At 45.1% G+C, this 24,084-nt stretch overlaps 1 protein-coding gene across 4 annotated transcripts in view; it reads right to left on the bottom strand.

Annotated features, from left to right (window-relative positions):
• Positions 1–24,084, bottom strand: part of LOC137333108 (septin-6) — an 81,387-nt gene that overhangs the window by 20,121 nt on the left and 37,182 nt on the right. For all 4 annotated transcript variants that reach the window (XM_067997253.1, XM_067997254.1, XM_067997252.1 and 1 more), the window contains exons 3-8: positions 20,761–20,956; positions 13,573–13,759; positions 9,624–9,785; positions 4,371–4,467; positions 2,179–2,347; positions 1,061–1,193 (exon numbers count right to left, since the gene is read on the bottom strand). In XM_067997253.1, coding sequence (XP_067853354.1) covers positions 1,061–1,193; positions 2,179–2,347; positions 4,371–4,467; positions 9,624–9,785; positions 13,573–13,759; positions 20,761–20,956 — 944 coding nt within the window. The remainder of the gene's footprint in view (positions 1–1,060; positions 1,194–2,178; positions 2,348–4,370; positions 4,468–9,623; positions 9,786–13,572; positions 13,760–20,760; positions 20,957–24,084) is intronic.

Here is a 24,084-nt window from a genome sequence, read left to right as displayed (position 1 = left end):
GAGCAAAGAAATTCCTCCTCATCTCAAACTTAAATGGCCGACCCCTTATCCTGAGACTATGCCCTCTAGTTCTGGACACTCCAGCCAGAGGAAACAGCATCTCAGCATCTACCCTGTCAAACCCCCTCAGAATCTTTTATGTTTCAATGAGATCACCTCTCATTCTTCCAAACTCCAGAGAGAGTATAAGCCCATTCTACTCAACCTCTCCTCATAGGACAACCCTCTCATCCCAGGTGCTGTATAACCTGGTGCTTTTACCCAATCAACCATGGGGGAGCTGCCACCATTTTTGATCCTACAATCAATTGCGATAATGTGCCCACATTATACAAAGGAAAACCTGAAACACTAAAATCGCACATTAATTTTGTACTTAACGAGTTACACTTGTAATCCTAATATAAAAATCTAAAATGGATATCAAGATGGAGACTCTTTCTATTAAAAGATGCATCGTGGGCCTGATCAAAAGGGGCAGCTGCAGTATTGACCTGTTGGTAACCCTGACTTGCATTAGAGTTTTAGTATAGCCTTGGCTCCGGGGGTAGCGCTCTTGCCTCAGTCAGAAGGTTGTGGGTTCAAGCCCCACTCCAGGACTCGAGTACATAATCCGGGCTGACACTCCAGGGCAGTACTGAGGGAGTGCTGCACTGTCGGAGGTGCCGTCATTTGGATGAGGCATTAAACTGAGGCTACGACGGCCTGCTCAGGTGGAGGTAAAAGATCCCGGGGGACTATTTTGAAGGGAAGCAGGGGAATTCTCTGTGTTCTGCTCGACATTTATCCCTCAACCTGCACCACCAAAAACAGTTTATCTAGTCATTTATCTCGTTGCTGTGTGCAAACTAGCTGCTGTGTTTCCTTACGAAACAACAGTGAAAACACTTTGAAAGTAATTTGTTGGCTGTAAAGTGCTTTGGGATATCCTAAGAATGCGAAAGGTGTAAAGTTTTTTTTTGTAGCCACAGGTGTCCAACACTGAAACAGCTTCATTCCCACAATGTGTTCCGTGATGAGGATTTTGCTATTTTTTTTGAAAAAGGACAAGAAAATTTACCTCCTTCTCCGCTTCCTTCAATTCGGACTCTTTCTCCTTCACCCTCATGACAAACATCTGTCTCATCTCCTCCTCTTTTTTCTGGAGCTCTCCGAGAAACTCATTCCTCTTTGCTTCATACGTTTCCTGCAAGCTACAAAGGGAATATCACAAAATCAGACACCAGAGTTCCCATGGGCCGTTTAACACCGCTAAACACCAAAACACAGTCAAAAAAGAAATATTTTACTTTAAGCAGTTAAAAAAAACATGCAGAGAGACAGAGAAGAATTAAAAAAAGAGAAAGAACGTGAATCCGAGAAGAGCAAGTCAAACAAACTGTGTTTTGTGCACTAGTATACACAGCTCACTAGTTTCCCCCCTGCCAAACAAGCTGTTGTGACTCTTGCAGTTTTCTAACATTTCTTGGCAATCAAGTATGAATTTTAGCCTTGAATAATGGGTCTACCTGAAGTGTTGAATATAATTTAACATTAGCTGGTATGCTTCCAACAAGAAATTAAAGTCATTCCTGCCCTCCACAGAGGTTCCTTCACCCCTCTTTTCCTTGGCTCTGTACTTGCTTGAAAACTGTTAATCCCGACCAACTTCCAGTTCTGATGAAAAGTCATCAACCTGAAACGTTAATAACTCTGTTTCTCTCCCCACAGATGCTGCCTGACCTGCTGAGTGTTTTCCAGCTTTTTTCTGTTTTTATTTCAGATTTCTAGCATTCCACACAGTATTTTGCTTCTGTTTGAGAAATTAAATTCGTCGCCTTAGAATTTCCTACACACAGCACTGCATTTAACCTCCGGTTTCCCCCACTAGAAATGCAGTGGAGGGAAGGGGGAAAAAAAAGGGGAAAATCATGAGCAATTCTACTCAAATGGAACATTACATGGAACAGTAACAAGGCTGAAAAAAAAAAGCTCCAATTTTCAAGAAGGTCAAGTCTCCCGAAGTTATGTCCATGCACTAACTCGAGAACGGTGAACTTTTCCAGCATTCCGGGTTATTAAGATGCCAATCCCAACCTTCACATTTCTAGAAGGAGATAGGGGGACTACGTGAAGTCTTGTTTGTGCAGAAAGTAGTACAGAGGCTCCAAACTCGTGACCACGCCCTTGGCACTGTACCTGAAGGGTTTGTTATCGGGGTCCGTGTCCTTGAATCCCATCTCCTCCAGCTTGCAGCGTCGGTACAGCTCGTAGTGACGGGTGTGGGTCTGCTCCCGAAGGTCCTCCATGTTGACTCGAATTAGCATCTCTCGCAGTTTCACAAAGTCACAGTGGTTTTCGTTCTCCACTGCAACACAAATTTAATGTTTCAGGGTTGTAAAAAAAAAAAAAAAATTCATAAAACAACTTTAGATGCATTTTCCCGTGGAGCAAAACAAACAGCTACCACGCAGCTGCCCTATATTCATTCATTCAGGTTTATTCCATTGCTGTAGCACCCCATGTTCGCTGGGGAGAGGGTATTGGGGCTGGGGGAGGTGGGGTGTGGCATTATGCCCAGAGATGCTCCATTACAGTCCTGCTCAACTGTATCTACATGTTAGAGGAATACATCCAATAACCTACACTTCTAGCTGAAGGCATAAAGTGGCAGAATGAGGGAAGCTGAAATCAAAGCTCAGGTTAAAACTGGCATTAGTGACACTACAGACTGGCAGATTGGATGAACAGGCTTGAAATTCTGCTCAGATGATACTTCCAAAGAATTGGCAGTACGTGTCTAATGGGAGTCCTTTACCAAGGCCCTCTGTGTCCCTCCATAAAGTAGCACCACTTCCTTGTGCTTTCCGAGCAATAGATTTGGTGAATGCTATGGATAGAGGGTGGAATTAGGATTTCTCTCAGAGATCAGTCTACTCCCTAATGATAACAGGCCAGTATCGAACACAAAGAAACCCGATGCTCTTCATGCTGCCTCTTCCATTAACTCATCATGTTCTGAAGTATATTTGTTATTTAAATCCCCCCTCCCTTGGTAGGCTACCATTCTAAGGGCACCAGGTACCCACTAGACCCTCAACCAAGTCCTACTTTTTCATATGTGAGCCTACAGAGTGAGTGGACCATCACAGCAAAGCCTCACCCAACATTCACTTACACGTGCTTTCAGCAGGGGGCTGCCAGATAACAATCTGGAGCAGGAATCCTGGACAATTAGCTCTCTCTAACACAAGAGCCCAACTGTAGTGCCATTACTGCCTGGCCAAGATCAGCCATCAGAGCATAGACACTGCTTAATCACCAACTAAACACATCCAATGGAGATAGCCAAGCCATAGGGAGCGGAACCTTTTCAACGGATCAGTGACCCTTTTGTGACACTTAGAGAACATTACCAAATAAAGGAGAGTTGGATGCGGTAAGGATGTTCCCAAGGATGGGTGAAACTAGAACTAGGGGGCATAATCTTAGAATAAGGGGCTGCTCTTTCAAAACTGAGATGAGGAGAAACTTCTTCACTCAGAGGGTAGTAGGTCTGTGGAATTTGCTGCCCCAGGAAGCTACATCATTAAATAAATTTAAAACAGAAATAGACAGTTTCCTAGAATTGTAAACAATTTTACAACACCAAGTTATAGTCCAGCAATTTTATTTTAAATTCACAAGCTTTCGGAGGCTTCCTCCTTCCTCAGGTAAGAGTTTCCTAGCAGTAAAGGGAATTAGGGGTTACGGGGAGCGGGCAGGAAATTGGACATGAATTTAAATTTGAGGTTAGGATCAGATCAGCCATGATCTTATTGAATGGCGGAGCAGGCTCGAGGGGCTGATTGGCCTACTCCTGCTCCTGCTCCTATTTCTTATGTTCGAGTTACTTACCCTTAACATAAAAACAACCTGCAGAGTTGCTGCATAAAATCTCACTGCAGCTGGATAAACAACCAGTGAAATAACATTCACAATCTTAGCAAAAGTGAAGTGGCTAGATCTAGAGTACATTAAAAGTCTTGTGTGTGGCATGTACTTCCTACAAGTGTCACACTTGCATCCTGTAATAACTTCCCAGTCACATTATTAAACAGTGCATCCTCTGTCCATGCAATGTACTATAGTTAATATTCAGCAAAATGTTTTTTCTTTTGTCAGAGATGGGGAAGAACAAAATGAGAAAGTGGATTCACAAGTTTTTTTTTTGTAAGGTGATTCTGATTGCACTGCATTGTGCTAGATATTTAGAGGAAGCCATCAACATGTATTACTGGTTGGCAGCAAAAAACTAAATAACTCAATTGTAAGCAATGTCACGGAGGTCTGTTAGTGGGTTAGTGAAGATTTCTCCTGTCGCTTCCCCATATGCAATATAACCTGCTTACCCTGCACAGTGCCCCAGGGATACTGGCGTGCTTTCATCATCTTGTTCCCAATCTTAATTTCCTCTGTGCTTCCAACTACTGCAAAAGGCAAGTGTGCCTGAAATACATAAATCAGTGAGTGAATATATTAACTGCATTGATAAAATGTGGAGGAGGAAAAAAAAAAAAAACTTTTTGAGCCACTAATTTGCAATACAAAACCTACTGGCAAATTGGCTTTAATCTTAAATCATACAGCACAGGCGGCCATTCAGCCCATCGTGCCTGTGCCAACTCTTTGAAAGAGCTATCCAATTAGTCCTACTTGCCTGCTCTTTCCCCATAGCCCTGCATATTTTTCCCTTTCATGTATCCATTCAATTTCCTTCTGAAAAAGTTACTATTGAATCTGCTTCCACCTCACTTTCAGACAGTGCATTTTAGATCATAACTCACAGTGTTAAAAAAAAAATCACCTCCCTCCTGACTTTTTTGCCAATTACCTTAAATCTGTGTCCTCTGGTTTACTGACCCTGCTGCCAGTTGAAACAGTTTCTCCCTATCTACTCTATCAAAACCCTTCACAATTTTGAACACCTCTATTAAATCTCCCCTTAACTTTCTCTGCTCACAGAATAATCCCAACTTCTCCAGTCTCTCCACATAACTGAAGTCCCTCATCCCTGGTACCATTCTAGGAAATCTCCTCTGCACCCTCTCTATGGCCTTGACATCCTTCCTAAAGTTTGGTGCCCGGAATGGGACACAATACTCCAGCTGAGGCCTAACCAGTGATTTATAAAGGATTAGCATAACTTCCTTGCTTTTGTACTCTATGCCTCTATTTGTAAAGCCAAGGATCCTGTATGCTTTTTTTTTAAAAAAAACAAACAGTCTTATCAACTTGTCCTGCCACTTTCAAAGATTTGTGTATGCGAACCCATGATTATTAAGCATGGGAGAACTATCAGAATGGAACAATCACAAAGTAGGGATACTGCACTTGTGTTTTACATTCAGAGGCACTGCAACATTATGGGCATAACACAACAAACTTTCTGATAGCAGCACTTGAGGTCACAGTGCACTATCACGCTATGGGGTAGAAACTGCTTGGAGCGGTGAAACAACACTGCTCGCCGGTCCATAGATTTATACTAACCCACAAACTTACCACGGTCTTTTCTCTGCTTCCTATTTGACTTCCTCGAATAGGAAGCGGAGAAGAGCCCAGCATCAGTTCAGGCAAAGCTAGGACCCTGGGGAAACGAGAAGATCTATCTCTCCCCTTGACCAAACAGGTCGCAGCATTTTTTGACAGCTGCGTTCACTTTCTCTGCAGACTTGGAATGTTAAACCAGGAAGTGAAAGGCACAACATCTTAAATCAATGTAAAAACAGTTATAGACAGCGAAAGAGAGGGTAAGAAATAATTTAAAAAAAGTTTTTGACTTTTATTTAAATGACCAAAAACTATTAAAATAAGTAGTAATGAGACTCCACATTTTTAAAAGTTAATTTTTAGTTGTTTGGCAGTCATTAACTCTTACCACGCAGTTATAACTTAGCTTAGACCCGTATTTATAAGCATACCTGTTTGGTGGCATAATTAGTTACTTTCCAGCTGGGCAGATAAGCAAATTGGTACTTTTTCAATGATTTCTCTGATTACAGCGTGCAATGTCCCTTTAATTCGAAGCTGTCATATCGCCGGCGAACCACTAGGAGCAAGTTCCGGATTTCCGCACTTCACTGCGTTCGTGCAAACGCGGGAACTTGCTCCTCTATTTCGCCACAGACAACGGAGAGTGCTGTTGAGCTCACAGTTATTTTGCGAGTGATTCCTGCCCCAATGAGTTTACACTGATCGAAATTAAACGAAGCTTTAAAAGGGAGATAGAAACCTTGTCCTACAGCAACGGTATCCATGTTTGCGGAGTGTTCACGAGTTTTATTCTCACATTACGGATGTGGTAAGTATAAGGAATACATTCACCCATACACATGAGTGTAGAGTCCAGCTCAAATATCAGGCACGTACATCAACACAAAGCCACACGGCCGACTTTGCCACTCGAGGGCTCACTGACTGACTAGCACCCCCACCGTCGCCGCGCGCACCCTGCACCCCCACCGTCGCCGCGCGCACCCTGCACCCCCACCGTCGCCGCGCGCACCCTGCACCCCCACCGTCGCCGCGCGCACCCTGCACCCCCACCGTCGCCGCGCGCACCCTGCACCCCCACCGTCGCCGCGCGCACCCTGCACCCCCACCGTCGCCGCGCGCACCCTGCACCCCCACCGTCGCCGCGCGCACCCTGCACCCCCACCGTCGCCGCGCGCACCCTGCACCCCCACCGTCGCCGCGCGCACCCTGCACCCCCACCGTCGCCGCGCGCACCCTGCACCCCCACCGTCGCCGCGCGCACCCTGCACCCCCACCGTCGCCGCGCGCACCCTGCACCCCCACCGTCGCCGCGCGCACCCTGCACCCCCACCGTCGCCGCGCGCACCCTGCACCCCCACCGTCGCCGCGCGCACCCTGCACCCCCACCGTCGCCGCGCGCACCCTGCACCCCCACCGTCGCCGCGCGCACCCTGCACCCCCACCGTCGCCGCGCGCACCCTGCACCCCCACCGTCGCCGCGCGCACCCTGCACCCCCACCGTCGCCGCGCGCACCCTGCACCCCCACCGTCGCCGCGCGCACCCTGCACCCCCACCGTCGCCGCGCGCACCCTGCACCCCCACCGTCGCCGCGCGCACCCTGCACCCCCACCGTCGCCGCGCGCACCCTGCACCCCCACCGTCGCCGCGCGCACCCTGCACCCCCACCGTCGCCGCGCGCACCCTGCACCCCCACCGTCGCCGCGCGCACCCTGCACCCCCACCGTCGCCGCGCGCACCCTGCACCCCCACCGTCGCCGCGCGCACCCTGCACCCCCACCGTCGCCGCGCGCACCCTGCACCCCCACCGTCGCCGCGCGCACCCTGCACCCCCACCGTCGCCGCGCGCACCCTGCACCCCCACCGTCGCCGCGCGCACCCTGCACCCCCACCGTCGCCGCGCGCACCCTGCACCCCCACCGTCGCCGCGCGCACCCTGCACCCCCACCGTCGCCGCGCGCACCCTGCACCCCCACCGTCGCCGCGCGCACCCTGCACCCCCACCGTCGCCGCGCGCACCCTGCACCCCCACCGTCGCCGCGCGCACCCTGCACCCCCACCGTCGCCGCGCGCACCCTGCACCCCCACCGTCGCCGCGCGCATGACATGCACACTGCGTTATCATCACATGCACGACATGCAATGTGGTACCGATAAGGAGCAAAGCCAGTTATTCATCAAAGGTGACGCAGGTCATGACCCCTGCGACATACATCACATATCCAAAAAATCGCTCAACGTTCACTCTCAGTTTCTCCGTGATCTTAGTGCCACATTTTAATTTTGCTCCAGGGGTCAGTCAAGAACGACCCTGGTTTTCACTGTATCCACATAAAGTCACTTTTATCCCCTGTTAAAGAGTGCCCAAAGTTCATGCCATTTAACAAGAAGTTTATTCTACAGAATGACACCTCAGCCTAGCAATTGCAGCTGGCGATATTAGCAGACGAATACTGCTTTTGGATGACAGGTTAATGGCTCTGTTCAAATAGTAGACAGGTACCTCGCATTAAGCTTTTATCCACTCTTTGTTGTCAAAAACAACTGCTTTCAGAGTTGCCGTGTGACACCATGTCCATAACATTTCCCCGTGTTGCGATGCACCATCAGTTTAAATATTGTGACAGTGCAGTCTGGTCAGGAAGTTAACGAAAAGAAGAAATCGGGTCTACATAGCATAGCTTAAACAAGGGCAATTTTTCTGTAACAATGTCAATTTAGCACAGTAATTTCACAGTCAAAGCTCTTTAACAAATTCTGCTAATTTACATCCATATAAAATGGCTGCTCCAAACTTTACACAGTCTGGGGTCACGGCTCGCTAGATTTTAGGCAAATATAGAAACAGGAGTACCGCATGAGTAATTATACTCCAGATGAAAGAACTGTACTCCAGGTAAAAATTCCTCATATAAAAAGTGTCGCGAACCCGAGACACACTGCCCCAGCAGGTCATTGACACAGAGTCAACCGAGCAGATTAAATGACACAGATATGGAAAAAAGCCTAGGACTCGGGATTAAAAAGACAAGAGCTGTAATGGCTTGTGAAAATGGCGGAGCAATGATTTGGTTGATCAATGGGCTGCTTGGCCCAGCCCTGTTCTTAGTTCTGTGCCTTTAACGGTTTACCTGACCTATCAAAATGCAGGGTAAATTAGTCAGAACTTTCCGCAACTCATGAAAATAAGTTCTTTCTAAAAAATAAAATAAAGGAACAGCTATTATAATTTCCGTCAGCTGCAGTACCCACCCAGTGTATGCAACTTCTTGTGACTTCCGTATTGTGAAACAGTGAAAGTTGTGGAACTACCGACAGACCATAGGCTGGTATGGACAGAGCAGTCAATTTTAGTGAACAACTCCATGGATTAAGAGGTACAGTAATGTAATGGTTATGGTACCAGCTCAGCCAAGCAACCCGGAGGCCAAGGGTTCAAATCTCACCATAGCAAGCAGTGACATTTAATTCAATAAATTTGGTAATTTGAGGACGGGAACCAGAAAAAAAAAACCCTCATCGATTGTCCCGAAAATCCAACCGGGTCACTGTCCATCAGGGAAGGAAACCTGCTATCCCTACCCAGTTTGGACCAAATGCAAACCCAGCCCCATACTAAATGGCTGACTCTCTGATGTTCCCTAGCAACTAGGGATGCACAATAACTCCAGCCTTGCCAGCATCTCCCACATCCCAAGAACAAGTTAAAAAAAAAATTAAAGCTAACAGCATAACATAAATTAACTTGCAGCATTTATGATACACCTTCAAAGCTGCCAAAGTCAGATCTCAGCCAAAAATAGCTTCTTGTATAATACACTGGCCACAAAATCATTTTTCCCCCCCAGTTAGCCTGCCAATTTTTTTAAAACTATGATCTGCCAAACAACATACAGGATACTGATTTGGGTTCATGCCAGTTTATGCGCTCTGTGCCAAATCTGCAATGCAATGCCACCTTTATATTCTGCCCATATACTTCTCTTGAACCAGATAATGTGTGCCTGGTAGTTAGTTAGTTGTTAACTTACACCTAGTGCACAGTGCATTGATTTGGCAGACCATCATTTCTGGTTCAGTCTGAAGTAAAGAAAAACAGCACACTCACATTCATAGTCCCATTAATCTCTGCCACAGTCTCATCATCTGTTGGGAACTGGTAGATCTGTACTCCGTTGCTGACCAATTCGCTCATTATCTTGATCTTGAATTTCTGGAGCTCATTCTTGGAGATGGAATCTGCTTTGGCAATGATTGGGATGATGTTGACCTGATGGATAATCAGAAAGGAAAGGGTTTAAATGTTTATGCTGAGTGTAGGTTTACACAAGGCAGTTTGTACGTCACATACATCTGTGAACGATAGTCTAAGAGTTGGTTAACTCTTTGAGCTTCAGAGGCTAGATATTGATAATCAGCAGTTGCATTGATTACTGGTAGGCGGATCAAATAAAATGAGCGAGACAATTAATCCTGGTACTAGCTGTTAATGTTTGATAGAAGCCTGCATTCCTAAAACAAGCTAAGCTCTCATGCCTCCTATTCCAAGGGTAAAAGCTTCCTTATCACCATAATGACAGTAAAGGCAAGAGTCCAATTAATTTTTTTTTAAGGGCATGTGATGCTAACGAGCAGCATATGCAAGCATCCCCCCCCCATTACTCCTCCAAGGCAAACAAGGGGAGGGAATACACAATAAATGGGAGGGTACTGAGAGGTGTAGAGGAACAGAGGGACCTTGGAGTGCATGTCTACAGATCCGTGAAGGTAGCAGGACAGGTAGATAAGGTGGTTAAGAAGGTATATGGGATACTTTCCTTTATTAGCTGAGGCATAGAATATAAGAGCAGGGAGGTTATGCTACAACTGTATAAAACACTAGTTTGGCCACTGAGTACAGTTCTGGTCACCACATTACAGGAAAGATGTGATTGCACTAGAGAGGGTACAAAGGAGATTTACGAGGATGTTGCCAGGACTGGAGAATTTTAGCTGTGAGGAAAGATTGGATAGGCTGGGGTTGTTTTCTTTGGAACAGAGGAGGCTGAGGATTGATTTAATTGAGGTGCACAAAATTATGAAGGGTCGAGATAGAGTGGATAGGAAGGACCTATTTCCCTTAGCAGAGAGGTCAATGACCAGAGGGGGCATAGATTTAAAGTGATTGGTAGAAGGATTAGAGGGGAGCTGAGGAAAAATGTTTTCACCCAGAGCATGGTAGGGGTCTGGAACTCACTGCCTGAAAGGGTGGTAGAGGCAGAAGCCCTCAAATCATTTAAAAAGGTACCTGAAGTCCCACAACCTACAAGGCTACGGACCAAATGCTGGAAAGTGGGATTAGGCTGGGTGGTTCATTTTCGGCCGGTGCGGACATGATGGGCCGAATGGCCTCCTTCTGTGCCGTAAATTTTATATGATTCTATGGCTGGTCCCCTGCCCCTTATGGTTGAGGTGGTGAGATGGGCAGCCTGCTCCTGGACTAAGACCAATGCCAATCTTTGCCTGCTACTAGGAAGTAGATAAGAGTGATTCAGATGAGCATTTGCCTTCTCCTTAGCTAAGGCAATTCCTGATAGCCTAGTGGGTGAAGATACTGCCTGGTGTAGTACGGAGGTATTTCGATAAACAAACCTGGGTCTTTTTTCTTAATTCTTAGGATAGAACTTTCTACTTTGACAGGGGTGTTATAACTGTATAATGCGCAGCCATCCGGTACTGCCTGGCACAGCACAGCCTGTAACTCAGGACCAAATCGGCACTGATTTAGTAGTCTCTCTCCAAGAAGCCAGAAAAAGATAGCTAGTGTGGGAAACAGAAACATTCGCACTGCAGTAGCGAATACGCTCCTAAAATAGGTGCCAAGTGTATCTGATCTGGGAATATTTAGTACCGACAGTGGGTGTTTAAAAAGAAAAGATGGGCTGATTGTCTAATTTTACGCTTGCAGGGAGCACAGGTCAGGGATAGGGCGCCAAAAATTGTAGCCCTAAGTTGCCCATCCAGCATTCCCAGTGAGTGTGGCTTCTTGCTAGAAGTGTGGGTCACCCCTGGTATTACATTCCCCAGCACCGACATCCATCGCTGCAAGAACGCAAGCATTCAAATTTTTTTTTTAAATGATTCTCTTGACTTCACAGCAACAGCTCTAATGCAGGACCGTGAGGCCAGAAGATTAAAATGTAAGCTATAAGCTAGTGCTCATTTCTCACAATTTAGACATTTTAATTAATTGGCTTGCATTCTTTCACAATCACGGAACTCTTGGACACAACCTTCTGAGAAACAAAATACCCAAGGGAAAAGTGAGAAATTAGGACATAAAACCAAATTGTTATTGTTTGTACTTCCTCTCGAATTGCAGATTATTGAGCATCAGCACAAGAAGCAAACAGGAAGCACCTGCATCTGACCTCCTAAGTATTTGGTAAACTCACAAGTGTAATCAGCCATGAGAGACAGATAATTTCTTCCCACACCCAAATTTTATTTATTTATTTTCTATCCTCTTACGAGTCCCTTTCATGATAGATATCATTCCCCAAACTTTCCCAAGACCTCTGACAAGACCACTTAGTAACCGGCAGTCACGAAGAGCACAGGAGCAAGTCAATCAAATCACCCTTCAGTATGTGAGCAGAGGGGAGGAAGGGCATCACCTCCAGTGAATGAGAACTGAGACTGTCGTTCGAAAGAAAAGGAACAAAAAAAAACAAACTGTAATTTATACAGTGCCTTTCACGACCTCAGGATGTCCCAAAGCTCTTCATTGACAATGAAGTACTTTTGAAGTGTAGTCACTGTTGTAACGTAGGGAAAGGCGGCAGACAGTTTGAGATCAGCAAGGTCCCACAAACAACAATGAAATAAATGACCAGATTTTGTTTTGGTGGTTTTGGATGAGGGATAAATATTGGCCAGGACACCAGAAGACCTCCCCTGCTCTTCTTCAAAATAGTGCCATGGGATCTTTTACGTTCACCTGAGAGGGCAGACAGGTCCTCGGTTTGAACATCAGAAAGATGGCAATTCTGGCAGTGCACCCTCAATACCTCACTGAAGTGTCAGCCTAGATTTCGTGCTCAGGTCCTGATGTGGTGCTCGAGCCCACAGCCTTCTGACTGAGGCGAAGTGTGCCACCACTGATGTCATTGGTCTTCTGGTAGAGCTATGGGCCCATTGGAGCCAACATGTATCTGCTATTTGCATGGATTCTATTGCCCTGGAGATTGTGCAGGGCAACAATGGGGATCAGGAATTTAAATTATGATAAATGATTAAGGAGAGCAGGCTGGTTTTCTCAAAGAGAGACTTGTGTGCGACTTCACTGAAGTTTAAGATTACAAAGGAAATTGATAAAAGTTGATCCGGGTAAATTTGTTGAAACACCAGGGGTCACGAGTTAAAAATCAGGAAGTATGGGGCAAAAAAGAAAGTCAGGCAGAATTTGTTCACACCTCAAGAGCAATACATTTGCAGAATATGGTATCTGGAAAGGCCGCTGAAGCAGACAGCAAAAGTTAGAGCATCTTCTGGAGAAAGAACTGATTGAGGGATGTGGCAAGACAACAACTTGCATTCATTTAGTGCCTTTAATGTAGCAAGGCGTCCCAGGACGCTTCAGAAGGGCATAATCAGATAAAATTTGACAACGAGCCACATGAGGAGATATTAGGACAGGTGACCTTGGTCAAAAAGGTAAGTTTTAAAAGAGCGTCTTAAAGGAGGAGTGAGAGAGGTAGAGAGGCAGAGAGGTTTAGGGAGGGAATTCCAGAGCTTAGGGCCTAAGGGATGGAAGGCACGGCCGCCAACGGTGGAGTGATTAAAATCAGGGATGCGCAAGAGGCCAGAATTGGAGGAGCGCAGAGATCTCGGAGGGTTGTAGGGCTGCAGGAGGTCACAGAGACAGAGACAGAGAGGGGCGAGGCCATGGAGGGATCTGAACACAACAGGGCAAATCCATGGGAAGGGGACAAGGGGCTTGGCTGTTACCCATTTCTAAACACCGCGATGGATTGGTGATATGTCATACTGTAAACGTGACGAGGGTGGCTCCTCACCTTGCTGTCCAATTTTTTCATGGTCACCAAATCGAGAGACTTTAATGAATGGCCAGTGGGGGCGATGAAGTACAAGCAGGCGTGGATTCGGCTGTCGTGGTAGTTGTGCAGCGTGCGCTTTATCTTCAGCTCCTCCTGCAGGTAGGCTTCGAACTGAGCATCAATAAACTCCACGAGAGACTTGTAGCTGCAGAACAAGAGATCACAATATTTAATTTTGCTGCCGAGCAGAAGGAAATTATGACACAACACAAAGAACATTGCAAAAAGAATATCATCTGAATAAATTGACCCAAAGAACCAGCTGGGCCAAACAGAAAGACAACCTACAAAAGAGTCTACCAGAGAGGAAGTGGATACTGCGTCAGAATCACCCCCGTCCGACTGTCATGTTTCGGTCAATGAGTGTGGGGTACTGGCACAAGCTGGGAAGTAGCGTGTGCTCAATTCCTCAATGGCAGGGGTAGAGGTGGGCCCAAGTTTTCCATACTCCAAGCTGCCGATATTAGCTAAATTATGAGGGAGGAATGGGGATGTTTTCCTGGAGGAAGGCAGCAAAGATCCTCCCGGGCACTTAACAGCCATTTATAAGAGTGTAAGAAAACTCAAGCATGAGAAGAGGCTGTTTGATCTCATGAAGCTCATCCCTCTAGCTCTCCAATCATGCCACCTTAATTGTATCTGGAACTACCCCAATCTTCTTGCCTTCATCATCGTGCTTGGTGGATTACTTTAAACATTTTTTAAACTCAGAGTAAGGTAGTAATTCCTGATAATTTGTTCTAAATTTACTTTTCATTAATTTCTATCCTCTGGTCCAACTTTCTTTGTGTACTTTGAAGTAATATTCTGGGTTTGTCCTATTTAATATACATCATTTAAGTCCCCCTTATCCATCATCTTTTTATTCATTCTGGAGATGTGGTCATGGCTGGCAAGGTGGCATTTATTGAATATCCCTAGTTGCCCCAAGAAGGTGGTGGTGGGCCTTCTTGAACCACTGCAGTCCTTGTGGTGAAGGGGCGCCCACAATGATAGTCGTATTAAACCGCTGCAAACTGAGTGGCTTGCTAGGCAGCTAAGAGTCAACCACGCTGGTGTGGGACTGGAATCACATATATACCAGGTTGGGTAAGGATGGCAGGTTTCCTCCCCTAAAAGGACACTAAGTGAACCAGTTGGGTTTATATGACAATCAGACAGTTACATGGTCACTTTTACTGATACCAGCTTTTTATTTAAGATAGAAAGTGGGGGGGGGGGTTGGGGGAGAGAAAAGAGATAATTGAATTTGAGATAGAAAGGGGGGAGATAATTGATAAACCAAACAAACTTAGAGAGGATAAAACCCCTGGTCCAGACGGACTGCATCCGCATATATTAAAAGTTAGGGAAGAGATAGCAGAGGCATTATTACATATAAATAAAAATTCATTAGAAAAGGGATCAGTGCCAGAGGACTGGTGGACAGTGAATGTGATTCCTATATTTAAAAAGAGAGATAGCGCCAGTCCAGAGAACTGTAGACTAATTAGCCTAACATCGGTGGTAGGAACAATAATGGAATCCTTACTCAAAGATGTCATCGAAAAATATCTAGAGAACGAAAATATGAAAGAATAGTCAGCACGGATTTCAAAAGGGAAGGTCATGCTTGACCAATCTTACTGAATTCTTTGAAGAAGTGACAGAAAGGCTAGACAAGGGTAATGTAGTAGATGTAACATATTTGGATTGTCAAAAGGCCTTTGATAAGGTATCGCATAGTCGACTTGTGACTAAGGTCAGAGCATGTGGAGTCAGGGGACAGGTAGCAGAATGGATAGCAAGCTGGCTACAAAACAGAAAACAGTAAGGGTTAAAGGTAGTTACTCAAACTGGCAAAAGGTGGGAAGTGGTGTTCCACAGGGATCGGTGCCGGGACCACTGTTATTTACAATTTACATAAATAATTCAGGCTCGGGAATCAGAAGTACAATTTCAAAATTTGCAGATGACACCAAATTGGGGGTATAATTAATACTGCAGGAGTGCAACAAAATACAGGAGGACATTAATAAACTTGCAGAATGGGTGTGTAATTGGCAAATGAATTTCAATTTGGATACATGTGAGGTATTACATTTTGGTAGGAAGAATAAGGGGGTCACATACTGCTTGGATAACGAGTCTAAATAGGGTGGAGGAGCAGGGGGATTTGGGTGGTACAGATACACAAATCACAAAGTATTAATGCAGGTTATTAAGGCCATAAAATAAGAAAACCAAGCACCGGGGTTCATTTCTAGAGCAACAGAATTGAGAAAGAGAAGTCATGTTAAACTGGTATAGAACCTTAGTTAGACCACACTTGGAGTACTGCGCACAGTTCTGGTCTCCATATTATAAAAAGGATATAGAGGCACTGGAGAAGGTGCAAAAAAGATTTATTAGGATGATACTAGAACTGAGAGGTTATACCTATCAGGAAAGATTGAGCAGGCTGGGGCTCTTCTCTAGAAAACAGAAGACTGAGGGGTGACCTGATAGAGGTCTTTAAGATTACAAAAGTTTTTGATAGGGTAGATGTAGAGAAGATGTTTTCACTTGTGGGGGAGACCAAAACTAGGAGACATAAATATGAGATAGTCACTAGTAAATCAAATTGGGAATTCAGGAGAAACTTTTTTTTAAACCCAGAGAGTGGCTAGAATGTGGAACTTGCTACTACAAGGAGTAGTTGAGGCGACTAGCATAGATGCATCTAAGGGGAAACTAGATAAACACATGAGGGAGAAAGGAATAGAAGGATATGCTGATAGGGTTAGATGAAGTGGGGAGGGAGGAGGCTCGTGTGGAGCATAAATACAGTCATGGACCTGTTGGGCCGAATGGCCTGTTGCTGTGCTGTACATTCTATGTGATTCTATTTCCAGATGTTATTTTTTTTAATATATAAATTGAATTCAAATTCTCAAACTGCCATGGTGGGCTTTGAACTCTCATTCTCTATTATTAGTCCAGGCCTCCGGATTGATAGTCCAGTAACATAACACTATATTACCATAACTTCGCAGCCTGTAAAGCTCAAACTTGTCCAATCTTTCCTCATAACTCATTCCTTTACACTTGGGAATTGGTCTTATTGTTCTTTATACCCTAAGTGTATCTTTTTTTGCGGTGCGGTGTCTAAAACTGAGTAATACGTGAGGTAGGACCAAGGCATTACACAGCCTTAGTACAACTTGCATAGACGTATAGACTATTGCTCTAGCGATACATCGAGCATTCACTGCTCTGGCTACAAATATTCTAACATTCCATTAGCTTTAATTATTTCACCATGCAGCTTGGACACTGATGTGATAAGGCTACCATTACTCCCAGGTCTCTTCCTAAATCTCCCTGCACTAATAACTTATTTCCATTTATTGTACGCTTATGGCACACATCTTTACGATATTTACAATCCTCTACAAAAAAAAGTCACTGCACTTGAAAAGCAATTTGCTATATGATGCACCGAGACATTTGAATATGGTACAGTACTGTATAAGTGAATTACTATGCATCAGTGTCCAATTTAATTTGATGTGCCTGCCCAATTGTATAACTGAGGTAAACCATTTTGTGAATTATGACTGCATCATCCATCTCCACGGTTATTTAATTATTTTGTCTCATCAGCGAACGTGACCAGTTTCCTGTTTGTTTTGCTGACTGGGTCAATGAAGTAATTCAGAGAGTGACGGACGCACACATTACTGAACAGTGAAGATCAGGAATCCTGCCCACTAAGGTGCAAGGATGTGAAGGCCTTGGGGAGGGTGCAGAAAAGATTTACTAGAATGGTTCCAGGGATGAGGGACTTCAGTCATGTGGAGAGACTGGAGAAGCTGGGATTGATCTCCTTAGAGCAGAGAAGGCTGAGGAGAGATTTGATAGAGGTGTTCAAAATCATGAAGGGTCCAGACAGTAGATAGAGAGAAACTGTTCCCATTGGCGGAAGGGTCAAAAACCCGAGGACATAAATTTAAGGTAATTGGCAAAAGAACCAAAAGCGACATGAGGAAAAACTTTTATACGCAGCGAGTGCTTAGGATTTGGAATGCGCTGCCTGAGGGGATGGTGGAAGCGAATTCAATCATGGCTTTCAAAAGAGAACTGGATAGTGCTCGAAGGAAAAAAATTTGCAGGGCTACGGGGAAAGGGTGGGAGAGTGGGACTAGCTGGATCGCTCTTGCAGAAAACCGGCACGGGCTTGACGGACCGAATGGCTGCCTTCCGTGCTATAACCATTGTCTGATACGATAATAGCACCCCAACTGCTGCCTGGATAAGATCAGCTAACTCTGCAGAGAGCAGTGATTAACCACTTAGTTCCTTCTGGTCTGTACAGTCCCGTTCTACACTTGCTGGTGTCTTTACCCACTAAGCCATCAGCAGGGGTCCACATGTCCATAAATGCCAGGGAACCATTACTGTAGTGGATAATACTTTCAATGTGAGTTATTCCCGCCCCCTCCCCCAAACCAGACACTGATGAAATCCTGGAAGGAGATATTTGCAGTTTTAAATCTGCTTTTCCTTTGCCATGCAGATTATCTACTTTGGGTCTTCATCCACAGTTAGGAACTATTCCACTTACAGATAACTCAGAGCTCCACAAGGGGTCTCATGGGCTGACATGCAGACCAGTCTTGAGCTGCCAAAATGCCACACAAACCCAGGAAATAGTGATGGGAACTGGAGTCCTTTTGGGTTTGAGTTTTTAGACCTTTTTCTGTACCTGATTTGACACTGAATTCACCCTCTCTAACTTACACTTCCTTCTCAGTCCTTGCGCTGTTAATTTCACAATCCTTCAATCTGATTGGTCAAGGAGATACACAGTTGCTTGCCCTGTTCACTCAGGTCCCAGATGCCCTGTTTCCCTCGCTGCGACGTTATCAGCTCGCACTTTCAGCAACTTGCCACGCAAAAAACTTAATAACCTATACATGCAAGGGCAAGTCTAACTAACGGCAGATGCCGTCAGATGCCCTGCTACAGCAAATTATGGCCTTCGGTGTTTACAACATTGGATCTCCTATTGTAGTGGCTCAGGTCGACGTTAAAGGCTGAACTCTGCACCTTAAATCAGCAGGTTTTGCACAAAGCTGAGGTCAATGGGATTAATTCCCAAGTACTTCACAATTTGCACACTTCACCAGGCCAGTGTGCAACGGGTGAAATGCATGGCATTAGAAAGTTGGTGTCAAAGGACCACTCGGATTCGGAACATCGGGAATTTGTTCCAACGCAATTATAATAGGAGATACTAATTGGGGGAGGAAAAAAAAAACAGGAGAAAAATTCAACAGCTGCAGAACACTTGGCGGCCCAGAGCATCTTGTATGTGACAGCCAGTTCTGGGCATTCTTTCATCATGTGAAGTCCACAGGTGCTTGAGAGTTTTGGATCCTCCACAGACAGGCAATGAATGCAGTGCCGATACCTACAACCGAGTGACTCTTACACATTCCGAGTGTCCAGAATTATGCAGGCAAATGCAGCCAATTAGCACACAGCAAGGTCCCACAAATAGGAATGAAACAAAGGACCAGTTTGTTTTTGGTGGTGTTACATATTACATAGAATTTACAGCACAGAGCATTGGCCATTCGGCCCAACAGGTCTATGCCCGTGTTTACGCTCCATGTGAGCCTCCTCCCTTCCTATTTCATCTAATCCTATCAACATACCCTTCTATTCCTTTCTCCCGCATGTACTCATCTAGCTTCCCCTTAAATGTATCCATGCTATCCACCTCAACTACTTCTTGTGGTAGCAAGTTCCACATTCTAACCACTACCTGAGTAGTGAAGTTTCTCCTGAATTCTCCATTGGATTTACTAGTGACTGTCTTATATTTACGACCTCTAGTTTTGGATTCCCCCACAAGTGGAAACATCATCTCCAAGTCTACGCTATCAAACCTTTTCTTAATCTTAGAGACCTCTATCAGGTCACCCAATGGCCTTCTGTTTTCTTGAGAAAAGAGTCCCAGCCTGTTCAGTCTTTCCTGATAGTTATAACCTCTCAGTGTTGATTGAGGAATAAATATTGGTCAGGACACCAGGAGAACCTTCCTGCTCTTTGAATGGTGCCACAGGATTTTTTTTTACATGTAATTTCTATGTAGTTCTAACAACTACCAGTACGTGCTGTTTATCCTTCGGTCGAGCAGCAATCCTAATCCCAATTGCCCTCTGTTCCCATATTTCTTTATTCCCCTTTCCTTCAAACACCTATCTAACCCATTCTTAAATGTTGACATGGTCTCTGCTTTGATCACTAACTCTGTGCAATCCACAGCCTCAAACATCTGTGTCTTTCCTGCTCACTGTCCTAATCTCTTATTTTTAAATCTCGTATGTGGTTCTCGACAACCCCTCAATCACTGGAAACAATCTGTTTCCATCTACTCTGTCCCATCCGTTTTTAATTTTAAACACCTCCATCAAATCAGCCCTTAATCTCCTCTGTTCTAAATGAAAACAATCTCGATTTTTCAAAGTCTTTCTTCATATTTGTGTTTTCTCCTGTCAGGCAGCACCCTGGTGAATCTGGGCAACATCCTCTCTATTGTCTCAACATCCTTCATCTAGTGTGGAGCCCAAAACTGCACAGAATACTCCCATCTATGATCTTGGTACAGTTTTATACAGATTCACCATTATATCTTAACTTTTACATTCTATACCTCATGCTATAAAATCCAGTATTCCATTGTTTATTCTTTTGCCAAAAACGCACCACCTCACATTTACTGACATTGAATTCCATCTGCCACTTTATTGCCCATTTCATGATTTTATCAATATCCCCTTGCAGTTTCCTTTGGTCCTCAGAATTATTTACTACGCCTCCCATTCTAGCATCATCTGCAAATTCCCACAAGTCCTATACGCAAATCACCAATGGTCTTTTACATCTACCAGAACAGGCAGACAGGGCCTCGGTTAAACATTGCATTCAAAAGACAGCACCCTCCGCCAACCCAGCACTCCCACAGTCCTGCACTTGCGTATCAGCCTAGATTGTGTGCCGAGGTCCTGAAGTGGGGCCTGGTTCAAACCACACCAGCGCAAACCACACCAGCGCAAAGATTCAACCCAGCAGAGCAAGGCACAGAAATTACAAAAATGTGAGAAAGTTGTTTCTGACCTTTCTTCCTTGTTAATCTGGTCCCCAAATCCCACACTGTTTACGATGGACAGCTTCAGGCGGACACTACTTTCCTGTAGTTCGTAGCTGCTAGACTTTATATGGACTCCCGGCTGATTGTGAGGTGATGGATCGCCTTCGAACCTGGTGTTGAACAGGGTGTCCATTAAAGTGGACTTTCCAAGACCAGTTTCACCTAAAATCAAAGCAGGTTCAAATTGTGAAATAAGCAATAGCCCAAAGCAAGATACTGTCAATGATCTTTTATGAATCCTTAGAAACCAGCACTCCAATCTACCTACCAACCACACTACAATTATGGTGTCCAAAACTGGGCAGAGTCCAACAATTAGTTGTGACTTGCCCCAACATGGTGAACAGCTGTTCAGTTTACATCAAATTTTCTTTGAAGAGCTTTACCCCTGCTAGTAACGGACAAAGAATTACTGACTCGAGTCAGGACAGAGGGCAGTATTGGCCACCAAGGTTAGGTAGGGTGTGTAAGCGGGCTAAATGTTGGCATTAGTTGCCAAAGCAAACAATACAGAACATGCATAATAAGTAACACGCACAGAGCACTAGGCAACAAAACGACAGATGTAACACTGGTAGGATGACCCATTTGTTGTTTTGCTCACTGCACTTACAAAAAGGGACACGAGAAACACAAAGAAGTTACAACACTGAAACAGGCCATTCGGCTGAATCAGTCCGTGTCAGTGTTTACCCGCCACACGAGCAAGTAGTTCTAATCACATTTACCCACCCTGCTCCCATATCCCTTCAACTCTTTTTCCTTCATTCACCTATCCAATTTAGTCTTGAATGTTGACATTATGTCCATTTCCGGTTGAGGCAGAAACACAGGGGGCAATATGGCCAAGGCCACCTGGCAACCCACCTTTCACATTTTAATAATCAAAATGAACTGATTGAAAACATTTGTCAAGCTAATCATTAAATGACACAGTTGGGGTGGAGGCGGTGAGCAGACCTTGTGCGTGTGTCCGAGAGACAGAGAGCGCAGCAAGCAAAGAAGTGACTTACGCAGGGGGTCAAGCTCCCATCTCCTCTCCTGCCAGGTCCCAATTCATGCTGGGGTGTGGTTCCCTAGGCACTGATTAGTCAACTCTCTGGTATCTCACCCAAGCAGTTACTCAACACTGGTGGGGCAGGAAGAAAGGAGGAGGAGGAGCAGAGGAAAGAATGGAGGAAGAAAAGAGGAAGAAAGGGAGGTTGGAGGAGGAGGATCTTAGCTGAGACCAATCCTATCCTCATGCACTTTTTTTTTTAAGCAGGAGTCAAATAAATTAGCAACCTTAACCCAGGGCTGGTTGTGTGTCGTAAGATCAGCTAATCCAGCACTGACTAGGGAAGTGAACCCAAGACCTTCCAATTACACGCTGCTTTCATCAATTGAGTATGGGGGGGGGGGGGTTTCAAAGTCATAAAGAGTGGGGTGGGGTGAATGATGTCCTTTGCACAGAACCAAGACAGCTAAAGACAGGATTATGAATTCACAAGCAGAAGATAACTACTCACATTCAAAAACTGCTGGATTATGAAGTGGTTACCATCTAGCATGGTGAACGGAGGCTTGTTTGAGACATTCGAAAAAGACCCACATTGAGTTATTGCAGTTGTTCCTATAAAGATACAGGCCATGTACCAAGGCAAAAAGTGAAGACAAAAACTGTCTCAGTCAGTCCTGCACGTGAGCCTTTTGGACTTGGAATGCGACGGGATGAAAGTGGTGAAAAGGGACTATTTGCCCAAAATCTTTTAACTGGTCAGTAATTCTCCATTAGATCCTGATATTATGAAAATTAAGAGAAATGATCATTTAAGGGAACTGTATTTACAACATAATGGTGCACCTTTCTCTGCTAATCTTACGGAAAATCTCATTACTACAATGCAGCCTTCCTCTGCCGTGTGTGTGTACTGAGAGAAAGAAACAAATCCCCAATTGGGTAATGATAAATTACATTAAGGAAAGTGCCAGCTGAAGGAGACTGGGACATGAAAGGGCGGTGGAAGCAGATTCCATAGTAACTTTCAAAAGCGATTTGGATATATACTTGAAAAAGGAAAAATTTGCAGGGCTATGGGGGAAAAGAGCAGTGGAGTGAGGCTAATGGGATATGTCTTTCAAAAATCCTGCACATGCACAATAGGCGGAATGGCCACCTTCCGTGCAGTACGATTCCATGTGCTACAAGAGGATGTGGTCAGGGTACCAGTTGGTGCTCCAATATCGCTTATTTGGCCAAGACAGAACAAATAAAACAATAAACATTTATTGCGTGCGACCACACTCATAGTACCATAGAATGGTACAGCACAGAAGGACGCCATTTGGCTCATCGTGCCTGCTCTTTGAAAGAGTGCAGTGTTCCCCCCCCCCCTTAAGGACTCCACGGAGCATGTGTAAGACAGACCTGGGAAGCTGCATGTGGCACTAGGTCTGTACTCACACCAGCACATTTCAATTTTTGTGTTTAAAAAAAAAAACAACCATGGACAATCCTTGTCCAAGAGGCCATCATTCATGAGTTGAGGTATTCAACCATAGAAGGCATCACAGCAGAGCCTGACCCTGTCCTCACCCAGCACCCACGTGCATGTTTTTTGCTCCCTCCTCTTATTCCCTCCCCCCAATTCCCTTTACAAGAGGAACGAACAAAAGTCCTTTGGGCACTTAAAGGGAAACTCGTTCCATATCTAAAATAATAATGAAACAAACAACTCTCAAACAGAATATTTGGCTCAGTTTTCTAACCTTGTGGGGGAAAAAAAATTCGATAGGGCCCATTTTCGGGCGGGGGTAGCGTGATCTGCTATTATAGAATCATAGAAGTTTACAACATGGAAACAGGCCCTTCGGCCCAACATGTCCATGTCGCCCAGTTTATACCACTAAGCTAGTCCCAATTGCCTGCGCTTGGCCCATATCCCTCTATACCCATCTTACCCATGTAACTGTCCAAATGCTTTTTAAAAGACAAAATTGTACCCGCCTCTACTATTACCCCATGCCTGATGGCCTGTATGCAGGCAGCACGTGAATTTCGAGCTGCCTGCTACTTACCATGATATCTCAGTGCAGCCAGCACTACCTGCACTGCTGAGAGGCTGCATGGAGAATGAGGAAGTTGAAAATGGGGCGTGCACAGCGCACGTCATCAGCAGCCTGCAAGTGCACATTTTAAATGGGACATACACAGTCCATGAGGAGAGATGGCCGTAAGGATGGCAGATCCGGCACGACATGAGAGAGGGCCCCACGCTTCTCAGGTGATGCACTGGAGACACTGGTGAAAG

This window comes from Heptranchias perlo, chromosome 15 (genome assembly GCF_035084215.1).
Source record: "Heptranchias perlo isolate sHepPer1 chromosome 15, sHepPer1.hap1, whole genome shotgun sequence".
NCBI classification, from domain to species: Eukaryota; Metazoa; Chordata; class Chondrichthyes; order Hexanchiformes; family Hexanchidae; genus Heptranchias; species Heptranchias perlo.
Note: the sequence above shows the minus strand (reverse complement) of the source record. Positions and strands in the feature narration are given on the sequence as shown.